This window comes from Zonotrichia leucophrys, chromosome 26 (genome assembly GCF_028769735.1).
Source record: "Zonotrichia leucophrys gambelii isolate GWCS_2022_RI chromosome 26, RI_Zleu_2.0, whole genome shotgun sequence".
Classification (NCBI taxonomy): Eukaryota; Metazoa; Chordata; class Aves; order Passeriformes; family Passerellidae; genus Zonotrichia; species Zonotrichia leucophrys.
This window is the reverse complement of record NC_088195.1, coordinates 5,230,089-5,252,797: the sequence shown is the minus strand read 5'-3', so window position 1 is coordinate 5,252,797 and position 22,709 is coordinate 5,230,089. Positions and strand designations below refer to the sequence as shown.

General features: G+C 47.2%; 1 protein-coding gene across 2 annotated transcripts; it reads right to left on the bottom strand.

Moving 5' to 3' along the window:
- Positions 1-1,188: 1,188 nt before the first annotated feature.
- SLC16A4 (solute carrier family 16 member 4) lies at positions 1,189-22,498 on the bottom strand. 2 transcript variants are annotated; one of them, XM_064733312.1, is made up of 10 exons: positions 22,014-22,498; positions 21,280-21,422; positions 19,933-20,065; positions 18,890-19,033; positions 16,852-17,013; positions 14,941-15,087; positions 14,566-14,824; positions 10,614-10,825; positions 8,143-8,236; positions 2,137-2,275 (listed from the first exon to the last, which is right to left on the bottom strand). In XM_064733312.1, exons 1-10 carry the CDS (start codon positions 22,021-22,023, stop codon positions 2,263-2,265), a joined length of 1,317 nt encoding a protein of 438 aa, XP_064589382.1. In that variant the 5' UTR covers positions 22,024-22,498; the 3' UTR covers positions 2,137-2,262. The 2 variants fall into 2 exon arrangements, with proteins under 2 accessions (XP_064589381.1, XP_064589382.1); XM_064733311.1 differs by having other exon boundaries at positions 1,189-2,275; positions 14,566-15,087.
- Positions 22,499-22,709: the final 211 nt, after the last annotated feature.

The following is a 22,709-nucleotide window of genomic DNA, read 5'->3' as shown; positions in this document are numbered from 1 at the left end:
AGGTGTAAATTGATGATGGTTCCAGGTGTAAATTGATGATGGTTTCAGGTGTAAATTGATGATGGTTTCAGGTGTAAATTGATGATGGTTTCAGGTGTAAAGGGATGATGGTTCCAGGTGTAAATTGATGATGGTTCCAGGTGTAAATTGATGATGGTTTCAGGTATAAATTGATGACGGTTCCATTGGAAAGGACAATTCCCAAAGCACTTGCTGCCTGCACATTCCTGGGAGAAGCTGTCAAACAGCACATGAAAAATGAACTGGTTTCTAGCACTGATATTCCCCATTCCCTGTAATTTTTCCCTCTTTTAAGCACAGTTTCCTTGGCACTGTGTAATTGTGTAAGTGCTGCATTTGGTCCATCATCTGTAGACGAATTTTCTTACCTGTGACAGTGTTGGAGCTCCTTGAAACTGTTGAAGTATTCTGTAGCTTTTTATTAAATATAAACCATCTCATTTTGGGCTTGAAATAACCTGTTTCACAGTTCAAAGGAGTGTTTCTATAGGGGAAACCACTCTCTTGCTGCCTTAATATTAAAAAAAAAGGGATGAGGAATAAAAGGGGTAAGAAAAAAATAGGATAATTAAATCTCCTTAATAATTAAAAGGATAATATAATATAATATAATATAATATAATATAATATAATATAATATAATATAATATAATATAATATAATATCATTTGATAATAAAGGAAATGTAATAATAAAAATATTATTAATATTTATTATTAATAATAACTAATATAATAATCTCCTTAATAATAAAAACAGGAAAGGTAAAGAGAAGGATAATGCCATTGGCTGGAATGAATAGCCCAGGTTGACATAATAATTTCAAATGCCAAACTTTTTACCATCATAATTTCAAATACCAAACTTTTTACCATCATAATTTCAGATACCAAATTTTTTACTATAATAATTTTCAAATACCAAATTTTTTTACTATAATAATTTTAAATACCAGATTTTAAAAAATGGGACTTTCACTACTGGAAAGAAATTTCAGGCTGCTGTGTTGTGTCTTATCCATCCAAATGAAATCTGTGGGATGCTGGTTGGATCCAGGCTCAGCACTGGAGCTGCCTGTGGAATGGAATCCCTGGGAGTGTTTGCAGGGTCCCAGGGATGAGGGAGGAGATGAGAAACTTGACTCCATGTTTCAGAAGGCTGATTTATTATTTTATTATATATATTATATTAAAAGACAATTATCTACTAAAATTATACTAAAGAATAGAAGAAAGGATTTCATCAGAAGGCTTGAAAGGAATAGAAAGGAATGAAATTATAAAATCTTGTGACTGACCAGAGTCTGAGACAGCTGGACTGTGATTGGCCATTAATTAGAAACAACCACATGAGACCAATCAAGGATTTACCTGTTGCATTCCACAGCAGCAGATAATCATTGTTTTTCTTTTCCTCTGAGGCTTCTCAGCTTCTCAGGAGAAAAGATCCTAATGAAACAATTTTTCATAAAATATGTCCATGACAGGAGTCCCTGGAGGGTTGGGAAGCTGGGGAGGGTGGGTTTGGTCTCTGACTTTGCTGTGTTGTGCTTTATATTATATTATTATATTATTATATAATATTATTTATATTATTTGGCTTTAATTAAACTGGCTTTGCCTCCAGGTCATGTGTGCTGTGGCAGTGACTGTGCTGGGATGTGGAGTGGCCCCACTGCAGCATCCTTGCCCCAGAGAGAGGAGGACCCTCATGGAGCTCCTGCAGGACCCTCATGGAAGGAAGGATCTCCCTGCCCTCATCCCTCCCCAGGGCCAGTGAGCAGAAATGAGCTGGAATCTCTGGGAGCTGCTCATGCCACGAGGTGAGTGAGTCCAGGACAGAGCTGAGGATTCAATCTGAGAGGCACAAAAACCCAGCTCAGGAGCTGAGGCACCACCATGGGCTGCATTTCCCCCATACACTTCACACTGTGCCTTTCTCAGCTGGCTTTAATCAGCACAAATATCCAGCTATCCAAACTGAATCTGACATCCAAAAATTCCAGTTATTTTGGAATATTCTGGTATTTTCAGTGTTGCTGCTGTTGATCCTTCCCAGTTCAGGCAATGGCTTTCCCACGTAGATATGATCAAAGCTCAGCCTTTAAAACTTCAGTTTTTGTTCAAATTGGCTTTTTTTAGCTTCCATTTTTGGGCTGCAGGCTCAAAGAAGAAGGAGATGGGTGAGATGAGAGCACAGGCTCCAGCAAAGAGGAAGGAGCAGGCGTAGGTCTGGGTGTAGTCATAGAGCCACCCTGCAGGAGAGAAGGTTGTTATTAAAGCTGGAGGATTTTTCTCAGTGAAAAAAATAATTCAGGGAGGTGGGTGGGAGGCAAAGGATGTGTGTTCTCATCTAAGAATTGCTCAGATATTTCCCTTAAATTATTTTAACTCTTCCTGGGCAGCATTTCCTGTAAGGAAATGACATGCAGGTCATTTTTCCCAGAGCCAACTTTGATCCTTGTAGTGGACATGGTGTTTAATTTAATGTGAATTTAATCCCTGATTTTTTTTTTTTTCCTGTTTAAGTAAGTGGGCCAAAAGTGGCTGATGGAAGATTCTCTTGGATTGAAGGGATGACTTGCACATGTTGGTATTTGCAACATCTGGGCTGCAAACCAGATGTTCTCCAGCCTTGTTTTCTGTGAGCAGACCCAGTTTCATGTCCTTTGTCTAACAGGAGACACCCCAGGCCAGGAGCTGGAAGTGAACTTGATAAAAGTAGCTCTGGGAGGACTTAAAAGGAAAAGCTGAATTCCATTGAGCCTCAGGAATGTCTGGAGGGTTCAGGTCACCTTTTAAAGCGACCTCCAAGTGTTGGGTTTGGTCCTGGCAAATTATCAGGGCTCTGGGCAGAACTTTGAAAGGTGGAGAGTTCCTCTCTTTGAATCTAAAATCTACAAAGCGCTGGGAGATGCTGCTGCTGCACATAAAACCCCTAATCCAGTCCCAAATGTGGGGTGGGGTGGGTGGGTGTGGGGCAGCAGCTGAGCCAGATCTGCTGCTGGTGTGAAATGCAGTTCCTCTGGAGACATCCATGGAATCCACACATCCACGGGCTTCCCTGAGTCACACAGACAGCAGATCTGACCCAAATCTGGCTCCTCAAACCCAGGAAGGGACAGGATACAGTCCCTGAGGTCCAGAAACAGCAGATCTGACCCAGAATTTGGCTTCTCAACCCCAGGAAGGGACAGGATGCAGTCCCTGAGGTGCTGGGCTCGGGGAGGGTGCCAGTGAGGTTTGGGATCTGTGCTGGAGCAGAGGCACTGACATTCCCTGCTGTGGATTTCCACAGAAGGGTTTATAAAGCACAGCACAGCTGCTTTTGCCCAGTTTCAGTTTGTCCTGGCTCACTGCTGTCTCAGGGGGAGTCCCTGTGTGTGTTTGCTCCTCAGGGATGGCCTGGGAGCCACGTGCTGGAGGAGCTGCAGCTGGAGAGGAGGATCCATGCCATGGTGGGACCCATCCCATAATGGGATCCATCCCCTAGTGGGATCCTTCCCCTCCTGGGACTCATCCCCTGGTGGGATCCATGCCCTGGTGGGATCTCCCATAGTGGGATCCATCCCCTCATGGGATCTATCCCATAGTGGGATCCATCCCCTGCTGGGATCTTTCCCATGGTGGGATCAATCTCCTGGTAGGATCCATCTCCTGGTGGGATCCAACCCCTGCTGGGACCCCTCCCACGGTGGGATCCATCCCATGCTGGAATCCATCCTCTCCTTGGATCCATCCCCTGTGGGATCCATCCCCTCCTGGGATCTATCCTGTGGTGGGATCCATCCCCTGATGAGCTCCATCCCCTGGTGGGATCTGTCCCTGACTGGGATCCATGCCCTGGTAGGATCCATCCTGTGATGGGATCCATCCCTGGTGGGTCTGCCCAGCTGGGATCCATGCCCTGGTAGGATCCATCCTGTGATGGGATCCATCCTGTGGTGGGATCCATGCCCTCCTGGGATCCATCCCCTGTGAGACCCATACCCTGCTGGGATCCATCCTCTGGTGGGATCCATCCCCTGTGGGATCTATTCCCTGGTGAAATCCATCCTCTGGTGAAATCCATCCCCTGTAGGATCCATCCCCTGCTGGGATCCACCCTTTGGTGGGATCCATTCCCTGGGGGAATATATCTCCTGCTGGGATCCATTCCCTGTGGGATCCATGCCCTGGTGCTGCACTGGGGGCCTCTCCCATGACCCTGGGGTTCATTCCCAGGAGTTTCTGTTTCTGCTGCCTGGAAGTCTCTGGGATTTGGAAAGAGATGCTGACGTAGTTATTTATGAGAGGAACAGGACAGAGTGCTCCAGTTGAGCTCTGATTTATTGCAATTCTTAAAATATCCTTCAGGATATTTCTTAATTTTTATTTTTTTTATTTTCCTGGGTTTTTTTAGTGCTGGATGGGATTTAGGTGCAGTGGGATTTACCAGCATTGCCTCACTGGCAGCACAGCCACCAACTCCATCACACCCCAACCTTCTGAAGCAACTCCATTCTCTGTGCCCCAGATTCATTTCCAAAACAAAACAATAATCACTGCTGCTGCAGAAAGCTGAACTGGGAGCTTGTGGTGTTCAAACCCCAGCAAAGCAGCAGTTTTGTGAGGAATGCTGGTAAATCCCAGCAATGAAATCCAAACCAAACATTCCCAGCACTGCTGCTGCTACCAGCTGGCTCAGGCTGTTTAAATTGTGCTGCTGATCTTTAATCAGAAGTTTTATTTATTCTTGATGCCCTGAGGAGCAAAATTCAGTGGGAAAGTGAAGGCAGAATTTAGCAAACATCTAAATACGTGTGGCAGCAGAGCTTTTGATGACTCCATCCTCTCCCTTTTCACCACCCAAATTTCTTGGGACTGCAGTTTGTCCTCTGGGGGCTGGAATCTTTTCTAGAATTTGCTTTACAGGCTTTGGTTCAGCTCTTTTGCATTTTGAGTCAGTGATTTGTACTGCTTGTCGAAATAAACTGTGCCCTTCTCTCCTCAGCTTGCTCCAGGCTGCCAAAATAATGTTTATTCTGCTTTGGGCTGGGTTATTTCAGCATCCAGAGGTGCCAGTGGATGGGCAGCTCTGAGGGAGACTCCAAACTTCCCCTTTGGGTCCTGCCCTGGATTTCAGGGCTTTCAGCTGAACAGATTTGCAGGTAAGTCACCTTTTCCTGCATTGGGCTTTGGTCTAATATATGAATTAGGCAGTTTTAACCTTTGCAGTTCTCATTGTCCATCATCGTTATTTTCACTGTGCAAAAACACTTGAGTGTGATGAAATTGTAATTCTAAACTCAAGGATTTTGGGAGGTGAGAGCACCAAATCCCAGGGTCTCACAGGGTATTTAAATCCTGCATTCTGCAAGGAGCAGATGGTTTTGGACATTTCATCAGGAATTTTTGATCTCACTCAGTTTTCACACTTAAAACTGCATTGCAAGAGAAAATTGCAGAATTTATCCTGGATCCTGAGCTCTGGATTGTTTCAGGTAAGTCACCTTTTCCTTGGATTAGGCTTTGGTCTAATATTTAAATTAGGCAGTTTTAACCTTTGCAGTTCTCATTATCCATCATCATTATTTCCATTGTGTAAAAACACTTGAGTTTGATGAAATTGTAATTCTAAACTCAAGGTTTTTAGGAGGTGAGAGCACCAAGTGCAGAGTATTTAAATCCTGCATTCTGCAAGGAACAGATGGTTTTGGACATTTCATCAGGAGTTTTTGGTCTCACTCAGTTTTCACACTTAAAACTGCATTGCAAGAGAAAATTGCAGAATTTATCTTGGATCCCTGAGCTCTGGATTGTTTCCATCTTGCTCTGCCTGTAATGAGATGGATCAGGAATTGTTTTGCTTCTTGGCTTCATTTGGCCTTTATTTATCCCACCTGCCTTAAGCCTGATTTCTGTGGAAAGCTTTTTGCAAGAAACCTGCTTTACAAACCCACTGCAGAGAGCAAAAAGCTTCCCATTAGTGCAGAAATATTGCAGCTGGATGGAAATTTAACTTTTTTAATGCAATGTGAGTGTGGATAAGTGACAGCCAGGGTGTTTAGCCCCTGCTGTGTCGCTGTGCCAGGGGATTCAGGGGAACTGAGGGATTGTTTTGTGCTCAGTGCACACCTTGTGCAGCAGCAGGGATCTGCAATCCAGGCTGTGCATCACCCTGACAATGAAATGTTTTGGCTCCTTGAAATTGCATCCACAGAGCAGAACCAGCCCAGGGATATTGATTGGGAATATTAATTTTTATAGAAGGAACAGCAGCGTTGCTGAAACTTGGCATGAAGCTGGAATTTACAGAACCCTTGAGCCAGGCCCCTCTGCAGGCTGGGAGCAGCTGATTTGGAGGGCAGGGAACAAAAAATGATGGTTTGGGTTGGAAAGAACCCTAAAGTTCTTCCCATTTCACCCCTGCCATGGGCAGGGACACTTCCACTGTCCCAGGCTGCTCCAAGCCCCATCCAGCCTGGCCTTGGGCACTGCCAGGTTTTCAGGGGCACCCACAGGGGAACTGAGGGATTGTTCTGTGCTCAGTGCACACCTTGTACAGCAGCAGGGATCTGCAATCCAGGCTGTGCATCACCCTGACACTGGGAAGCTCCTGGTCAATGAAATGTTTTGGCTCCTTGAAATTGCATCTACAGACACAGCAGAACCAGCCCAGGGATATTGATTGGGAATATTAATTTTTATAGAAAGAATAGAATTTTTATAGAAAGAAAGTTGCTGAAACTTTGCATGGAGCTGGAATTTACAGAACCCTTGGCAGCTTCCAGCCAGGCACCTCTGTGGGATGGGGGCACTGATTTGGAGGGCAGGGAACAAAAAAATGATGGTTTGGGTTGGAAAGAACCCTAAAGTTCTTCCCATTTCACCCCTGCCATGGGCAGGGACACTTCCACTGTCCCAGGCTGCTCCAAGCCCCATCCAGCCTGGCCTTGGGCACTGCCAGGGATCCACAGCTGCTCTGGGCACCCTGTGCCAGGGCCTGCCCACCCTCACAGGCAACAATTCCTTCCCAATATCCCATCCATCCCTGCCTCTGGCAGTGGAAGCCATTCCCTGTGTCCTGTCCTGTTACTGTCATATTTTATGAAAAATCCTTTTGCCAGGATATTTAATAAAATATGACAGTGACACTGTCCCTCCCTCCCTTGTCCCCAGTCCCTCTCCAGCTCTCCTGGATCCCCTTTAGGCTCTGAGCTCTCCCTGGAGCCTTTTCCTCTCCAGGTGAGCGCTCCAGCTCTCCCAGCCTGGCTCCAGCCCTTGGGGCATCTTCATGGGCTCCTCTGGGTTATCTCCAGCAGCTCCAAGTCCTCCTGATGTTCCCCAGGGCTGGGGCAACTCTGGGGTCTCACCTGAGCAGGGCAGAGGGGCAGAATCCCCCCTCAAATGCTGCCCAGGGCTGCAGGCAAGGGAAAGCTTTGTCCTGGCCAAGCTGTTTGGATGAGAACAATTCCCCTGCTCCTTAGAGATGCTGGACACTCATTTCCAAGCACTTGAAATCTCCCAAATCCTCCCAGCTGCCTTGGTTTCCTGGCAGAGGGAGAAGAGCAAAGGCTTTTCATGCTCCTTATCTCAGGGCCCAGAGCTGTGGTGGCTGAGCTGTGTAATCTCTGTCAAAACAAGAGATTACCGAGGCTTCTCCTGGTGTGTCAGTGCCTCTGCCTGGTGGGAACCTTGCTCAGTCTGTCCTTGCTTCCCCTCCAGTGCCTCCAGTCCAAGTTCAGTGTTAAAATAACACCACTGGGAGTAAAATCCATGGAAATGTGCTTGTTACCCTGCTGTGCTCAGGGCTGAGCTCTGCACATGGGGCTTCACTGCATTTTCCAGATATTCCAGGCAGCATTTTGTAAATATTCCAGGCATCATTTTCCAAATATTCCAGGCAGCATTTTGTAAATATTTCAGGCAGCATTTTCCAAGCTGCTGGTTGGATTTTGTAAATTCCCAAGTAAAATGTTGCCTGCCTATAAAAATGCATTTTTGAAATAGGATTTTTTGTTTTCTCTCTCTCTGTTTGAACAGAAAACCCATCCTGGGATAGATCCCTGTAGGAGAGTGAAGCAGCAGCATGGTTTATCCATTTCTGGGATGGGTGAGGGTTTTATAAAACATCACTCACCTGCCAGAGGGGGTCCTCCCATGGCTGCTAAACCTGCAAAGAAAGCAGCAAAGCCCAGGTTGCTGTGGAGCTTCTCCACACCCACCAGATCCACCTGTTTGGAAACCAAAATGGATAATTAGTGATTGGCTTCATAGGAATGCATTGCACAAGAGATTAATTGATTTTTTTTTTAAAGCACAAGAGATGATTAAATTCTTTTTTTTTTCTGGGGAATTTCCTCTCCAGCTGCAGCTTTGGAAGGACTTTGCCCCTGTAGGGCTGATCCAGATTGGAACCCTTTGCCTCCCTAAGGCAGCTGTGGGAATGGCTGGGATGGGAGAGGCTTCTCTGCCTTCAGAGGAAGGAGTTTGAAACTCTGAATGCCTTTAGAGAGAAATTCCAAATTATAATGGTGCCTCCCTGCCTGGATCAGGTAATCCTGGGTATTCAGAGATATCCTGGGAGAATGGTTTGGGTTGGAAAGGACCTTAAAGCCCATCCCTTCCACCCCTGACATGGCAGGGACACCTTCACCTACCCCAGGTTACTCCAAGCCCTGTCCAGCCTGGCCTTGGGCACTGCCAGGGATCCAGGGGCAGCCCCAGCTGCTCTGGGCACCCTGTGCCAGGGCCTGCCCACCCTCACAGGGAAGGATTTTTTCCTACAATCTAATCTAAACTCACTATATTTCATTATTTGAAAGAGGTATTTAATATCTCATTTATTATTTGGTGTTTCAGAGGATTTTCTTTGGCTGGGCCCACACAGGAGGGAGCAGGAGCAGTGGCCAGGCCCCAAATTCTGCTCCCCCTCACTCAGGTGTGAATCCTTCAGCTGCCCCTTCAGTGTGAGGGTGCTCAGGGCTGGTGCTGAGCCCTGGGACACTCGGGGAGCCAGAGCCAGCCCTGGGCTCAGGGGACACCACATCCCTGGGCACAGCAGCTCCCCTGCCAGGGGAGCCCAGGAGCAGCCCTGGCCTGATGGGCTGAGCTGGGCCCAGCCAGCTCTGAGATATTGCAGATATTTGCATTTATTATGGAGTGGTTTGGCTTGGAAGGGACTTTCAAGCCCTTCTCATTCCACCCCACCATGGGGACACCTTCACCATCCCAGGCTGTTCCAAGCCCTCTCCAGCCTGGCCTTGGACACCTCCAGGGATCCAGGGGCGGCCACAGCTGCTCTGGGCACCTGTGCCAGGGCCTGCCCACCCTCACAGGGAACAATCCCTTCCCAATATCCCATCCATCCCTGCTCTCTGACAGTGGGAGCCATTCCCTGTGTCCTGTCCCTCCATCATTTGTCCCCAGTCCCTCTCCAGCTCTCCTGGAGCCCCTTTAGCTCTGGAAGGGGCTCCAATGGGATCTGGATCCCATTTAGGCTCTGGAAGGGACTCTGAGGAATCTCCTGGATCCCTTCTGGGCATTGGAAGGGGCTCCAAGGGGATCTCCTGAAACCCCTTTGACTCTGGAAGGGCTCTGAGCTCTCCCTGGAGCCCCTTAAGGCTCTGGAAGGGGGTCTGAGGGAATCTCCTGGATCCCTTTTGGGCACTGGAAGGGGCTCCAGGGGTATCTGGATCCCCTTTAGCTCTGAAAGGAGCTCCAAGAGGATCTCCTGAAACCCCTTTAGCTCTGGAAGGGGCTCTAAGGGGATCTCCTGGATCCCTTTAGGCACTGGAAGGGGCTCTGAGCTCTCCCTGGAGCCTTCTCCTCTCCAGGCTGAGCACTCCCAGCTCTCCAGGCCGGCTCCAGCCCTGGGAGCATCCCTGGAGTGTCCAGGGGAACCTTGCTGCAGGTCTGGGTGTCCCATGTGATTTTGGGATGGTTCTGGGTGTCCCAGGTGATTCTGGGATGGTTCTGGGTGTCCCAGGTGATTTGGGATGGTTCTGGTTCTGGGTGTCCCTCTCAGGTGATTCTGGGATGGTTTTGATTCTGGGTGTCCTAGGTGATTTTGGGATGGTTCTGGTTCTGGGTGTCCCTCCCATGTGATTGTGAGATGGTTCTGGTTTTGGTTATGGGTGTCCCAGGATGGTTTTGGGATGGTTCTGGGTGTTCTAGGTGATTCTGGAATGGTTCTGGGTGTCCCAAGTAATTTTGGGATGGTTATGGGTGTCCCAGGTGATTCTGGAATAGTTCTGGTTCTGTTTCTGGAATGGTTTTGGGTGTCCCTCCCAGGTGATTCTGGGATGGTTCTGGTTGTCCCAGGATGGTTTTGGGATGGTTCTGGTTGTCCCAGGATGGTTTTGGGATGGTTCTGGTGTCCCAGGATGGTTTTGGGATGGTTCTGGTTGTCCCAGGATGGTTTTGGGATGGTTCTGGTGTCCCAGGATGGTTCTGGTGTCCCAGGATGGTTTTGGGATGGTTCTGGTGTCCCAGGATGGTTTTGGGATGGTTCTGGTTGTCCCAGGATGGTTCTGGTGTCCCAGGATGGTTTTGGGATGGTTCTGGGACAGGATCAGCCCCCCCAGCCCCGCTGGGCCCACCAGCACTCACCAGCACGGGCAGCACCAGGGCCATGAAGCCCCCACAGAAGGTGGCCAGGGCCACGGTGTAGGCCAGCAGCAGGTGGAAGGAGGTGGCCAGCGGCCCCAGCAGGTTGGTGGCCCCGCTCAGGAGCAGGTAGGTGACATGGAAATGGTACTTCTTGGTCCAGTTGTGGTCGGCCACCCAGCCCGAGAGCAGCTGGCTCAGCATCTCCGTGATGCCTGAGGGAACAGGAGCGCTCAGAGACTTTGTGTCATCTTTAAATCCTATTATTTCTAGGTATTTTTATAAATTATTGATAAATTACATAAATTATTATTTTTTGATATTTCTATAAATTATATTTATTTTAATAAATTATTATAAATTATTTTTCTAAATTTAAATTATTTATATAATTATTATTTTATAAATTATTATTATAAATTCTTTTTATATATTATTAGATATTTTTATAAATTATTGTATTGATTCTTAGATATTTTTATAAATTATTTGTATAAACTATTACTTTTACAAATACTATAAACTTCATATACAATTATTAGATATCATAAATTTAGTTGGATTTTATAGTATTTTATATTATTATTTTTATTATTTGTAGTATATGTAATATATTAAGATTTGATTTTGTGTAATATTGAATTTCTGTTATTTCTAGATATTCGTATATATTATTACTTCATATACATTTATTAGATATTATACATTTAGCTACATTTTATAGTATTTTATATTATTATTTTTTAGATATTCCTACATATTATTACTTCATATACATTTATTAGATATTATACATTTAGCTATATTTTATAGTATTTTATATTATTATTTTTATTATTTATACTATATGCATTAAATAGATACTTCATGTAATACTAAAATTCTGTTTTTTCTAGACATTTTTATATATATTACTTAATATAAATTTATTAGATATTATAAATTTAGCTGGATTTTATAGTATTTTATATTATTTTTATTATTTGTAGTATATGTAATATATTGAAATTCTATTATTTCTAGGTATTTTATATGTTATTGCTTCATATACATTTATTAGTTATTATAAATTTAGCTATATTTTATAGTATTTATTATTTATAGTATATGTAATATATTGATACTTGACTTTGTGTAATATAGAAATTCTATTATTTCTAGATATTTTTATATATTATTACTTCATCTACATTTATTATATATCATAAATTTAGCTGTATTTTATAGGATTTTATAATATTTTTAATTATTTGTAGTATATGTAATATATTGAGACGTGATTTTGCGTAATATTTAAATTCTATTATTTCTAGATATTTTAATATATTATTGCTTAATATAAATATATTAGATATCATAAATTTAACTATATTTTATAGTATTTTCTTTTTTATTTTTATTATTTGTAGTATATGTGTGAAATTGATACTTTGTATAATATAGAAATTCTGTTATTTCTAGGTATTTTATATGTTATTACTTCATATAAATTTATTAGATATTATACATGTAGCTATATTTTATAATATTTTAGAAGGTTTTTTGTATTTGTAGTATATGTATTATATTGATACTTAGAGTATTTTATCTTTTATATTACTAATACTATAGTTTATTATCAGTCATAATATATAATTTATTATATTATATATAATATAGTATATAATATTATATTTTTATATTTTCTATATTCTTTTCTATAATTAACTGCATTTCATATAGTTAAATTCTACTTATCCTCACATTACTATATTTATAATTTAGTATTTGCATATTTTTAATATTTTTCCATTTTTACTATACATTATAATACAATATTACATATTATATTTTCTAATATAGTTATTTTACAGTGTTTTATAATATATTATTTTTATTATTTTTATACATTATGTATGTTACACTTGATTATTTATATTAACCCTAATATTTTTTTATTTATTTTATAATCATTTAAATTCTAAAATTTAATTTTTCTAAAACCCCAGGCATTTTATAGAAACCCAGACATTTTAGAGGCTCAGCAGCCTTTTAGTTGTTGGGGTTTTGAGATTTGGAGTTTTGAGAGCTTTTTTTTTTAGATTTCTTGGTACATTTTTATGAAGCAAAGTTCAAGGAGCTCTCGAGTGAGCTCATGTCCCACTGAGCCCTGTGTCCCTCCCACTCCTCATCCCAAATATCCCATTAATTCCTGGGGAATCCTAAAACCTCCACAACCCCACACTGCTGAATATTCCCCAGCACTGCAGAAATAAAAGTTTTGTATAATAAAATATTTGCTGCTGACTCAGGCTGGAGCCACTTTCTTACCCCAGGATGGTTTTAGTGTTAATCCTGGCTTAAAACCAGGCATGGGTTTGGGTTTTGGGGAGTGTCCCTTAAAACCAGGCATGGGTTTGGGTTTTGGGGAGTGTCCCTTAAAACCAGGCATGGGTTTGGTTTTGTGAAGTGTTCTTTATAAGCAGGCATGGGTTTGGGTTTTGGGGGACTATGCCTTAAAACCAGGCATGGTTTAGTTTTGGGGTTTGGGTTTTGGGGAGTGTGCCTTAAAGCCAGGCATAGGTTTGGGTTTTAGGGTTTGGGTTTTGGGGAGTGTGCCTTAAAACCAGGCATGGGTTTGGGGTTTGAGTTTTGGGGAGTGTGTCTTAAAATCATGCATGGGTTTGGGTTTTAGGGTTTGGGTCTTGGGGAGTGTGCCTTAAAGCCAGGCATGGGTTTGATTTTTGGGGACTGTGCCTTGTTTTTCCCCCACTTGGAGATGGATGTGCCAAATCCAGATGCCTGCTCTGGGCATGGGTTTGATTTCTGGGGAGTGTGGATTAAGACAGGCATGGGTTTGAGGTTTGGGTTTTGGGGAGTTTGCCTTAAAACTAAGCATGGGTTTGGGTTCAGGAACTGTTCTTTATAACCAAGCATGGGTTTGGGTTTTGGGGAATCTGCCTTTAAACCAGGCATGGGTTTGGTTTTTGGGATGTGTGCCTTAAAGCCAGGCATGGGTTTGAGTTTTGGGGAGTTTGCCTTAAAACTAAACATGGGTTTGGGAACTGTTCTTTATAACCAGGCATGGGTTTGGTTTTTGAGGAATGTGCCTTAAAACCAGGCATGGATTTGGTTTTGGGGATTGTGCCTTGTTTTTCCCCACTTGGAATTTGGGATGTGCAAATCCAAATGCCTGGATGTGGGCATGGGTTTGATTTTTGGGAGTGTGCCTTAAAACCAGTCATGGGTTTGGGGTTTGGGTTTTGGGGAGTGTGCCTTAAAATCATGCATGGGTTTGGTTTTGGGAACTGTTCTTTAAAACCAGTCATGGGTTTGGGGTTTGGGTCTTGGGGAGTGTGCCTTAAAGCCAGGCATGGATTTGATTTTTGAGGACTGTGCCTTGTTTTCCCCCACTTTGAGGTGGATATTCCAAATCCAAGTGCCTGGATCTGGGCATGGGTTTGGGCTTTGGGGAGTGTGCCTTAAAACCAAGCATGGGTTTGGTTTTGGGGTTTGGTTTTTGGGGAGTGCGCTTTAAACCCAAGCATGAATTTAATTTTTGGGGTTTGGGTTTTGGGGGATGTGCCTTAAAGCCAGGCACGGGTTTGGGTTTTGGAGATTGTGCCTTGTATTTTCCCCACTTGGAGTTTGGGATGTGCCAATCCAAATGCCTGGATCCACATTAATGTGGGAGGTTTTTCCCCAATATTGAATTTCTCCCTTTAGGGTCAAACCTGGAGGGTTTTGGATGCCTTTCTGGCTTGGGGGTTTAAGCCCAGCAGGGATTGTGGTGGGCACAGAGCACCTTTTTAGGGAAGATTTGTGGGTTTTGGGAGCAGGGAGGGTGTGGGATCATCCAGCTGGCACTGGGAGAAGCACCCAGGAGGATCCATCCCAGGACACATCTGGGGCCATTTCTGGGCAGAATTGGGGCTGTTTTCCTGTGGGCTGGGGGTGTGGAGGTCCCTGTGCCTACCAGCCACGGCGATGAGGTAGGAGCCATCCCTGCTGCTCAAGCCCAAGGTCCTGGCTCTGGCCACCAGGTGGAAGAAGGGCACGAAATAGGCCAGGTGGCTGAAGAGGAAGGACCAGGTGAAGATGTAGAAAACAGGATCCTTCAGCGGGGAGAAGTCCAGCAGAGGCTGAGGAGGTTCCTTTGTGGTGGCTGCAGGGGTTTGGTGGCTTCTCCTGGCCTTGGTGAGGGTTTCTGGGCAGGAGCTCTCCAGGCTGGGTTTCTGCAGGGCAGATGGATTTGCTGGCTCTGAGGCATCTCTGTCATGGGGCACCACCATTCTCTCCTGTGCATGGAGAAGCTGAAATTCCCTCTGGGTGCTTCCATCTGAACACCCACCAGGAGCTTCTGGATCTTTCTCTGCCCCTGGAGACCCCTGGTGTTGGTTTTTGGCAGATTTCTGAGGCAGCTGGGGGCTGGCAGGCCACAGCAGCATGCTGGAAGGAACCAGGTTCAGCATGATGCCTCCAAAAATCAGCAGAGTACCTGAGGGGAGGCAAAAGGGGGTTTGTTCTTGGCTTGGAAAGGGGGGAGCAGCAGAAAATGGCATTTTAGAACAGGGTGTGGATTTCACTGGCCATGGAGAAAGCTCTGTTTGCCTCCTCCTTATGGAGGAGTCAACAAAACAGAGATTTTTATTCCTCTTTTTCTAGCTGGAAGTTCACTTTGCTGTGATGCACAGGACAAATCCACAGCTACTCTGGGCTCTGTTTTGCTTTTCCTCATTCCTCATGATGGACCTTCAAGATGGTCTTGAAACACTACAGTAAAATTAGGGATTTCTGGTTTTGATATCTGAGATCTGTGCTTTGACTCTGATTTTAATGAGGGATTTCTGGGTTTGATTTCTGGGATCTGTGCTTTGACTCTGATTTTAATGAGGGATTTCTGGGTTTGATTTCTGAGATCTGTGTTTTGAGTTTAATGACTGATTAAGTGTTTAATTATTACCAAGATGTCCCCAGACTATCCTAGAAGAGGCAGAATCATTCCTTGGCGTGCTGAATTTTTAAGAAGAGCATCTTAGAGCCTCCAGATCTCCCCAAATTCCCTCTCAGAGCTGATGAACTGGAAGGAACAGGATCCAGCTGCAGCTTTGGAGGGACTTTGCCCCTGTAGGGCTGATCCAGCCTGAAACCCTTTGCCTTGCTATGGCAGCTGTGGGAATGGCTGGGATGGGAGAGGCTTCTCTGCCTTCAGAGGAAGGAGTTTGAAACTCTGAATGCCTTTCAGAAAGAAATTCCAAATTATAATGGTGCCAAATTATAATCAGAGAATCCTGGGTATCCAGAGGTATCCTGGGAGAATGGTTTGGGTTGGGAGGGACCTCAAAGCCCATCCATTCCACCCTTGCCATGTGCAGGGACACTTCCACTGTCCCAGATTGCTCCAGCCTGGCCTTGGACACTTCCAGGGATCCAGGGGCAGCCACAGGGGACTCAGGGATTGTTTTGTGCTCAGTGAGAAGCAAGGTTCTGTACAGCAGCAGGGATCTGCAATCCACGCTGTGCATCACCCTGACACTAGCAAGCTCCTTGTCAATGAAATGTTTTGGCTCCTTGAAATTAATTTATATATTATACATGAATTTTTTCCTGTGCATGGAGCTGGAATTTACAGAACCCTTGGCAGCTTTGAGCCAGCTGCCTCTGCAGGCTGGTATTACAGTGACCTTAGACGGTCACTGTGGTGAGAGAAGGACGAGAATCTTGTTCTTTGATCAGAAGGCTGGATTTATTGATATAAGATATATAATACATTATAACTATACTAAAAAGAAAAAGAAGAGAAGTTGCAGAGAGCAGCTATGCTAAGAATAGCATAGAAAGAATGAATAACAAAGTTTTGTGTGTAGGGAATCTGTTTTTGAGTTGCTCCTGTGATTGGCTTTTAATGGTACACAAGGAAGATGACTTAATCACAGGGACACCTGCTGCATTTCACAGCAGCTGATAACAATTGTTTACATTCTTCTTCTGGGGCTCTGCTTCCCAGAAGATGGACAAATGTGAAAGAAAGGATTTCTATGAAAAAATGTCTGCGACAGGCTGGGGGCGGCTGATTTGGAGGGCAAGGGATGAAAAATGATGGTTTGGGTTGGAAAGGGCCCTAAAGCTGCTCCCATCCCACCCCTGCCATGGGATGGTTCTGGTTCTCCTCCCACCATCCCAGGCTGCTCCAAACCCCATCCAGCCTGGCCTTGGGCACTGCAGGGACCCACAGCTGCTGTGGGCACCTGTGCCCTCTCACCTTGCCATCCATAGGCCTCGATGAGCAGCTGGGTGAAGGGGGCCATGAGGAAGGTCAGCCCCATGCCCGAGCGGGCCAGGGCGTTGCTGAGCCCCAGGCGAGCCCGGCAGCGCTTGGCTGTGACCACTGCAGCTGCCTGGTACAGACAGGCAAAGCCCAGCCCTGGGAAAGGGGGAAAATGAGAATTAGGGGCTTCCACCACACAGAAACTCCCACCAGGCAAAGCCCAGCCCTGGGAAAGCGAAAATGAGAGTGAGAGACTCCAGCAGCAAAGCCCAGCCCTGGGGAAAAGGGGGAAATGAGAGTGAGAGATTGCAACAGGCAAGGCCCAGCCCTGGGAAAGGGAAAATGAGAGTGAGAGACTCCAGCGGGCAAAACCCATCCATGGGGAAAGGGGGAAATGAGAGTGAGAGATTCCAGCAGGCAAAACCCATCCATGGGGAAAGGAAAAATTAGAGTGAGGACTCCACCAGGCAAAGCCCAGCCCTGGGGAGGGGAAAATCAGAGTGAGAGACTCCAGCAGGCAATGCCCAGCCCTGGGGAAAGGGAAAATGAGAATCAGGGGCTCCCACCACAGAGAAACTCCATCCCTGAGAGAAAGAGGGAAATGAGAGGAGAAGTCTCCCACCACAGAGAGACTCCACAAGGCAAAACCCATCCCTCTGGGAAGGGGGAAAATGAGAATAAAGGTTCCCACCACAGAGAGATTCCATCAAGCAAAGCCCATCCCTGGGGAAAAGGAAAATGAGAGTGAGAGTCTCTACCAGGCAAAGACCATCCCTGTGGGAAGGGGGAAAATGAGAATAAAGGTTCCCACCACAGAGAGACTCGTGGTGCCCCATGGCAGAGACATCTCTGACCCAGCCTTGGGGAGGCTGCAGAAACCCAGCCCAGAGAGCTCCTCCTCAGAAACCCCCACTGGGGCCAAGGGAAGGCACAAACCCCTTCCTGTGTGGGGGTTCCATGCGCTGCTGTCCCAGGCTGGCAGTTCCTGGGTGAAAGGAGAGGATTTCTGCTCTCACACTCAGGGGAAAGCGGGGTTTGGTGTCTGAGGGTTGGAGGCTCTGCCCTTTTATAAGGGATTTTAACAGGCCAGGATCCATCTAGGTCCAGGAAAAAAAATCAAGGTTGGTTGGGACTGGGATGTTGAAACTGGTGTTTTATTCTGAGCATGAAGCTTTGGGAATTCACAGGGTGTCTCACAGAAAGGAGCTGGGGATGATTTGGCACTGAAGGTTCATGGAATTACAGAATATCCTGAGGTGGAAGGGACCCACAAAGATCACATCCAACCAGGATCACATCCAACCGTGTACAGACACCCTCAAATCCCACCCTGGGCATCCTTGGGAACATTGTCCAAACCCTCCTGGAGCTCTGGCAGCCTCGGGGCTGTGCCCATTCCCTGGGGAGCCTGGGCAGTGCCAGCACCCCCTGGGGGAAGAGCCTTCCCTGAGATCCAGCCTAAATCTTCCCCTGACACAGCTTTGGGCATGACTATATGATCTTCACCCACCCAGGAGAGCCCTGAGCTGTTTTTGGGGGCAGAGGGTGTCCCTGGCAGGGCAGGCAGTGCCAGCACCCTCTGGGGAAGAACCTTTCCTAATATCCAACCTGATCCTGCCCTGACACAGCTTCATGCATGAGTTTCTGATCCTCACCCACCCAGGAGGGTCCTGGGCTGTGTTTGGGGTACAGGCAGTGCCAGCACCCTCTGGGGGAAGAGCCTTCCCTGAGATCCAGCCCAAATCTCCCCTGACACAGCTTTTGCATGAGTCTCTGATCCTCACCCACCCAGGAGAGCCCTGGGCTGTTTTTGGGGGTGCAGGGTGTCCCTGGCAGGGCAGGCAGTGCCAGCACCCTCTGGGGAAGAACCTTTCCTGATATCCAACCTGATCCTGCCCTGGCACAGCTCCTTCCTTGGGTCCTGTCCCTGATCACCTCAGCTCCTCCACCTGAACAAACCCCTGCAGAACAAACCCGCCTTTTCCCCAGGTTTAAGGCTGAAGGAGCTGATTTACAACAATGCCCATCTCACCCAGCAGGAAGCCCATGGAGAAGCAGAGGAAGGGGACACTGGTGGCCTGGGTGCTGAGCAGGCAGCCCCCAGCCACCAGCCCAGCGCCGAGGATGGAGATCGGGCGCTCTCCCAGGCGTCGGCACAGCACGGACACCAGCGGGGCTGCGAGGGAAACAGGGACACAGATCAGCCATGGGGACATGGACCAGCCATGGGGACACAGATCAGCCATGGGGACACAGATCAGCACAGGGACACAGATCAGCCATGGGGACACAGATCAGCACAGGGGACACAGCTCTGGGGACACAGTGTTTTGTGGAGATAATCAAAACTCCACAACTTTTGTGAAAGTTGTAAAGCCAGTGTGTGTGACCGTGTTCACAGGGGTTTTTGGATGAGGGAAGAGATGAGGATCTGACTCCATGTTTCAGAAGGCTTGATTTATTATTTTATGATATATATAACATTAAAACTATACTAAAAGAATAGAAGAAAGGTTTCATCTCAGAAGGCTGGCTAAGCTAAGAATAGAATAGAATGTCAAAGAATCATAACAAGGGCAGCTGTCTTGTACTCTGTCTGAGCCAGCTGGGCTTTGATTGGCCATTAAATATAAACATTCAATATGGGCCAATCACAGATGCACCTATTGCATTCCACAGCAGCAGATAACCATTGTTTACATTTTGTTCCTGAGGCCTCTCAGCTTCTCAGGAGGAAAAATCCTAAGGAAAGGATTTTCCAATATCAAACCCCAATTTCCCTTTTTCCAGTTGAACCCATTCCCCTTTGTCCTGTCAATCCAGTTCCTGATGAAGAATCCCTCCTGATCCTCATACACAATCTTGTACAAGGGAAGGATTCCCTCACAGGAAAGGATTTCTTCCCAATTTCCAATTTTTTCCCACTATCCCATCTGAACGTCCCAGTGTTTAGAGCACATTCCTGCTCAGACCCGTGTGGGTGCCAGCCGTGTCCAGCTGGGAGCAGTTTGGGGTGGGAATGGGATGGGCATGGGGTGCAGAGAGCCCCCTCAGGGCCCTGGGACAGGAGCTCACCTCCCAGGAAGCGCAGCGAGGACATGATGGAGCCGATCCAGCTGAGCTGCTCTGAGGATCCCCCCATCTCCTCTCGGAAAGCCACGAAGAAAATCCCAAAGGTCTTCAGCATCCCCATCACGAGCACATTGACCTGGGATGAGAGGGGGTGCAGGGGAGGTGCCACAGGGCATCAGGAGGGAGGAAAAGCTTTTCCTTCTGCTCATTTTGTGGGGATGTGGGAGAAACAAACAGGGACACTTGAGCTGGGGTTGGGGAATGCCAGCAGGGTGGGCTGGGGGTGGCCATGCTGAGTTTGGCCTCAGCAGACCCTCAGAAAACCCTTTGAAAACTGATTTTCAAAAGGGAAGGAAAAAATTTCCCTCCCTTTGCCTTTGCCTCTCCCTTTTCCCCTTCCCTTCCCTTCCCTTCCCTTCCCTTCCCTTCCCTTCCCTTCCCTTCCCTTCCCTTCCCTTCCCTTCCCTTCCCTTCCCTTCCCTTCCTTCCCTTCCCTTCCCTTCCCTTCCCTTCCCCTTCCCCTTCCCCTTCCCCTTCCCCTTCCCCTTCCCCTTTCCATCCCATCCTAGAGCTCAGTTTTCATAGGATCCTTTTCCCTTCGAAGTTATTTTTTAGTACTGCAGCAATGGTCAAATTTATCAGTGTGGAGATCACTGGGAGGGGATGAGGGCAGCAGGGATGGACATTAACTGGGGCAGTTTCCCAGGATTTCTCTGCCACAGGGGCAAAGGACAGAGAGTTTGTGTCCTGAATTTTAACTCCAGTTGTCTCCCTGCTGGCAGGGGTTAATGATTGCCAGTGAGTCACTCGGGGTGGATTTGAAGGGAGGAAAGCTCTCCTAGCTTGGGGCACGGTGCCTTTTTACAGCTGGACTCAGTGACCTTAAAGGGCTTCTCCAAGCTTCACAATTCCTTGATTCATCACTGGTGGGAAGATAAAGCCTGGGGCACAGAGAATGAGTGGCTTTAAGGGGTGTTGAGGTGCCAGGTCCTTCCAGAGAGTACCCAGAGTGTGTGCTGCTCCCAGTCAGCCCCTCATTGCCTGAGGCGGGATCATGCTCTTGCTGAAGGGACAGGACACTCCTTTGGAGTTTGTCACCCTGTTGGGGTTTGACCCTCATTTGGGGTTTGGCATTCCTTTGGGGTGATGTGTTTGACCAGGGAAAAGCCATCCTGGCAAGGGGACCCTCCTGTCCATCACTGAGACGTTTGCAGGGGGCATTCCACAGGGAATGGCATGGCTGGGGTGTGCCCTGGGACGGCTGGGTCAGTCTGTCCTGTGCTGGGGTCAGTCTGTCCTGGAGATCCCCCTGCCCCTGCCCTGGGAGGGTTTGGATCATTCCCCACTCACCAGGAAGAAGTGGAACACCACTCCCCACGCCCATCCTGCTCCTGAGCCTCGGCTCTTCCCGGCTGACGGAGCCTCCGGAGCCTCCAGCTCCTCATCCTCCAGCTCCTCATCCTCCAGCTCCTCATCCTCCTTCCCCTCTCCTGCTGGTGAGAACATCAGGACACGTGAACACCTTCCACTGCTCTGTTCCCATTCCCAACCATTTCAAACCATTCCAAATAATTCCCAACCCTTCCCAACCATTCCCAACCATCTCCAACACTTCCCAACCATTCCCAACCACTCCCAACCACTCCCACCCATTCCCAGCCATTCCAAACCATTCCCAGCCACTCCCAACCATTCCCAACTATTCCCAATCATTCTCAGCCATTCCCTGGAGCCCCAGGGCTGTGCTGGGGCAGACACCACGCTCTGCACTCACTCAGGTGATGCTTCCACCAGACTTTCTCACAATTCCAATTTTTCCTGTCTGGAAACAGTTCCATTTTCTTTCTCATTCCCATGAAATCACTCTAACCACTTCAGCTTTACGTGCCTTAGTGCTGTTTTAGCAGTTTGGGCTGTGCCAGAAGCCCGGGGGTCCCTCACAGCTCTCTGCCAGCTCTCCCACTCCAGATTTCTCAGCTCCCATCCTCTCACCCATCCCATACCCCTGGCAGGGGCAGGATCCTGCCCTAGGGAGCAGCTGGACCCTGCAGCACCTGGGGTGATGAACTGGAACTTTTCCTTACCCCCTGGCATGCTGGAAAATCCTCCCCGGGACTGTCGACTGCAAAGAGGAATCTCTTCAGAGCTTCCTCAATATCTTCAGCCCTCAATATCTTCAGAGTCCCTTCATTTTGCTGGTGTTCGTGACTTCGCACCTCAGTCCTGAGTCTGAGATCCACACTTCCTCAATATCTTCAGAGCCCTTCATTTTCAGAGTTCCTCAATTCTCAGAGCCTCTTCAATACCTCCAGAGCTTCCAATCTTAGATTTCTTCAATATCTTCAGAGCTTCTTCAATCTTTTCAGAGCCTCTTCATCTGCCCCAGAGATTAAATCCCCCCTCCCTGACCTGGCAGCCCAGATTCTGCTCCTTCATTCCCGCGCGGTGAGGATGAGGATGGTGTCGGTGCTGAGCGGGACATGGAGCCGGGCAAGGGCTGGGGGGACGGACCCATCCTCCTCTTCCTCCTCCTCCTCCTCCTCCTCTCCGGAGGCAGAGCTCGGCTTGCGGGGCCCCGGGGCCGGCAGTCCCTCCCCTTGCCCAGCTGGGAACAGGAAACCCGGAGCGTTCGGAGCAGAAATCCTGCTGGGAAGGAAAAGGAGGGGGAGCCTGCAAAGTTGTGATCGCGGGGAGAGCTCCGGATCCCGGCCGAGCCGGGCCGGGCTGGGCAGAGCCCGGTCCCTGCCTGGGAACGGCATCACTGAGCGGGGACAGCATGG

Bases quoted from the DNA above. Each gene is read 5' to 3' on its own strand.
- SLC16A4 (XM_064733311.1), bottom strand. The intron at 8,237-10,613 runs GTGAGTGCTGGT...GTTTCCAAACAG, and splicing joins CCCTGGTGCTGCCCGTGCTG to GTGGATCTGGTGGGTGTGGA. The intron at 2,276-8,142 runs GTGAGTGATGTT...TCTCTCCTGCAG, and splicing joins GGGAGGACCCCCTCTGGCAG to GGTGGCTCTATGACTACACC.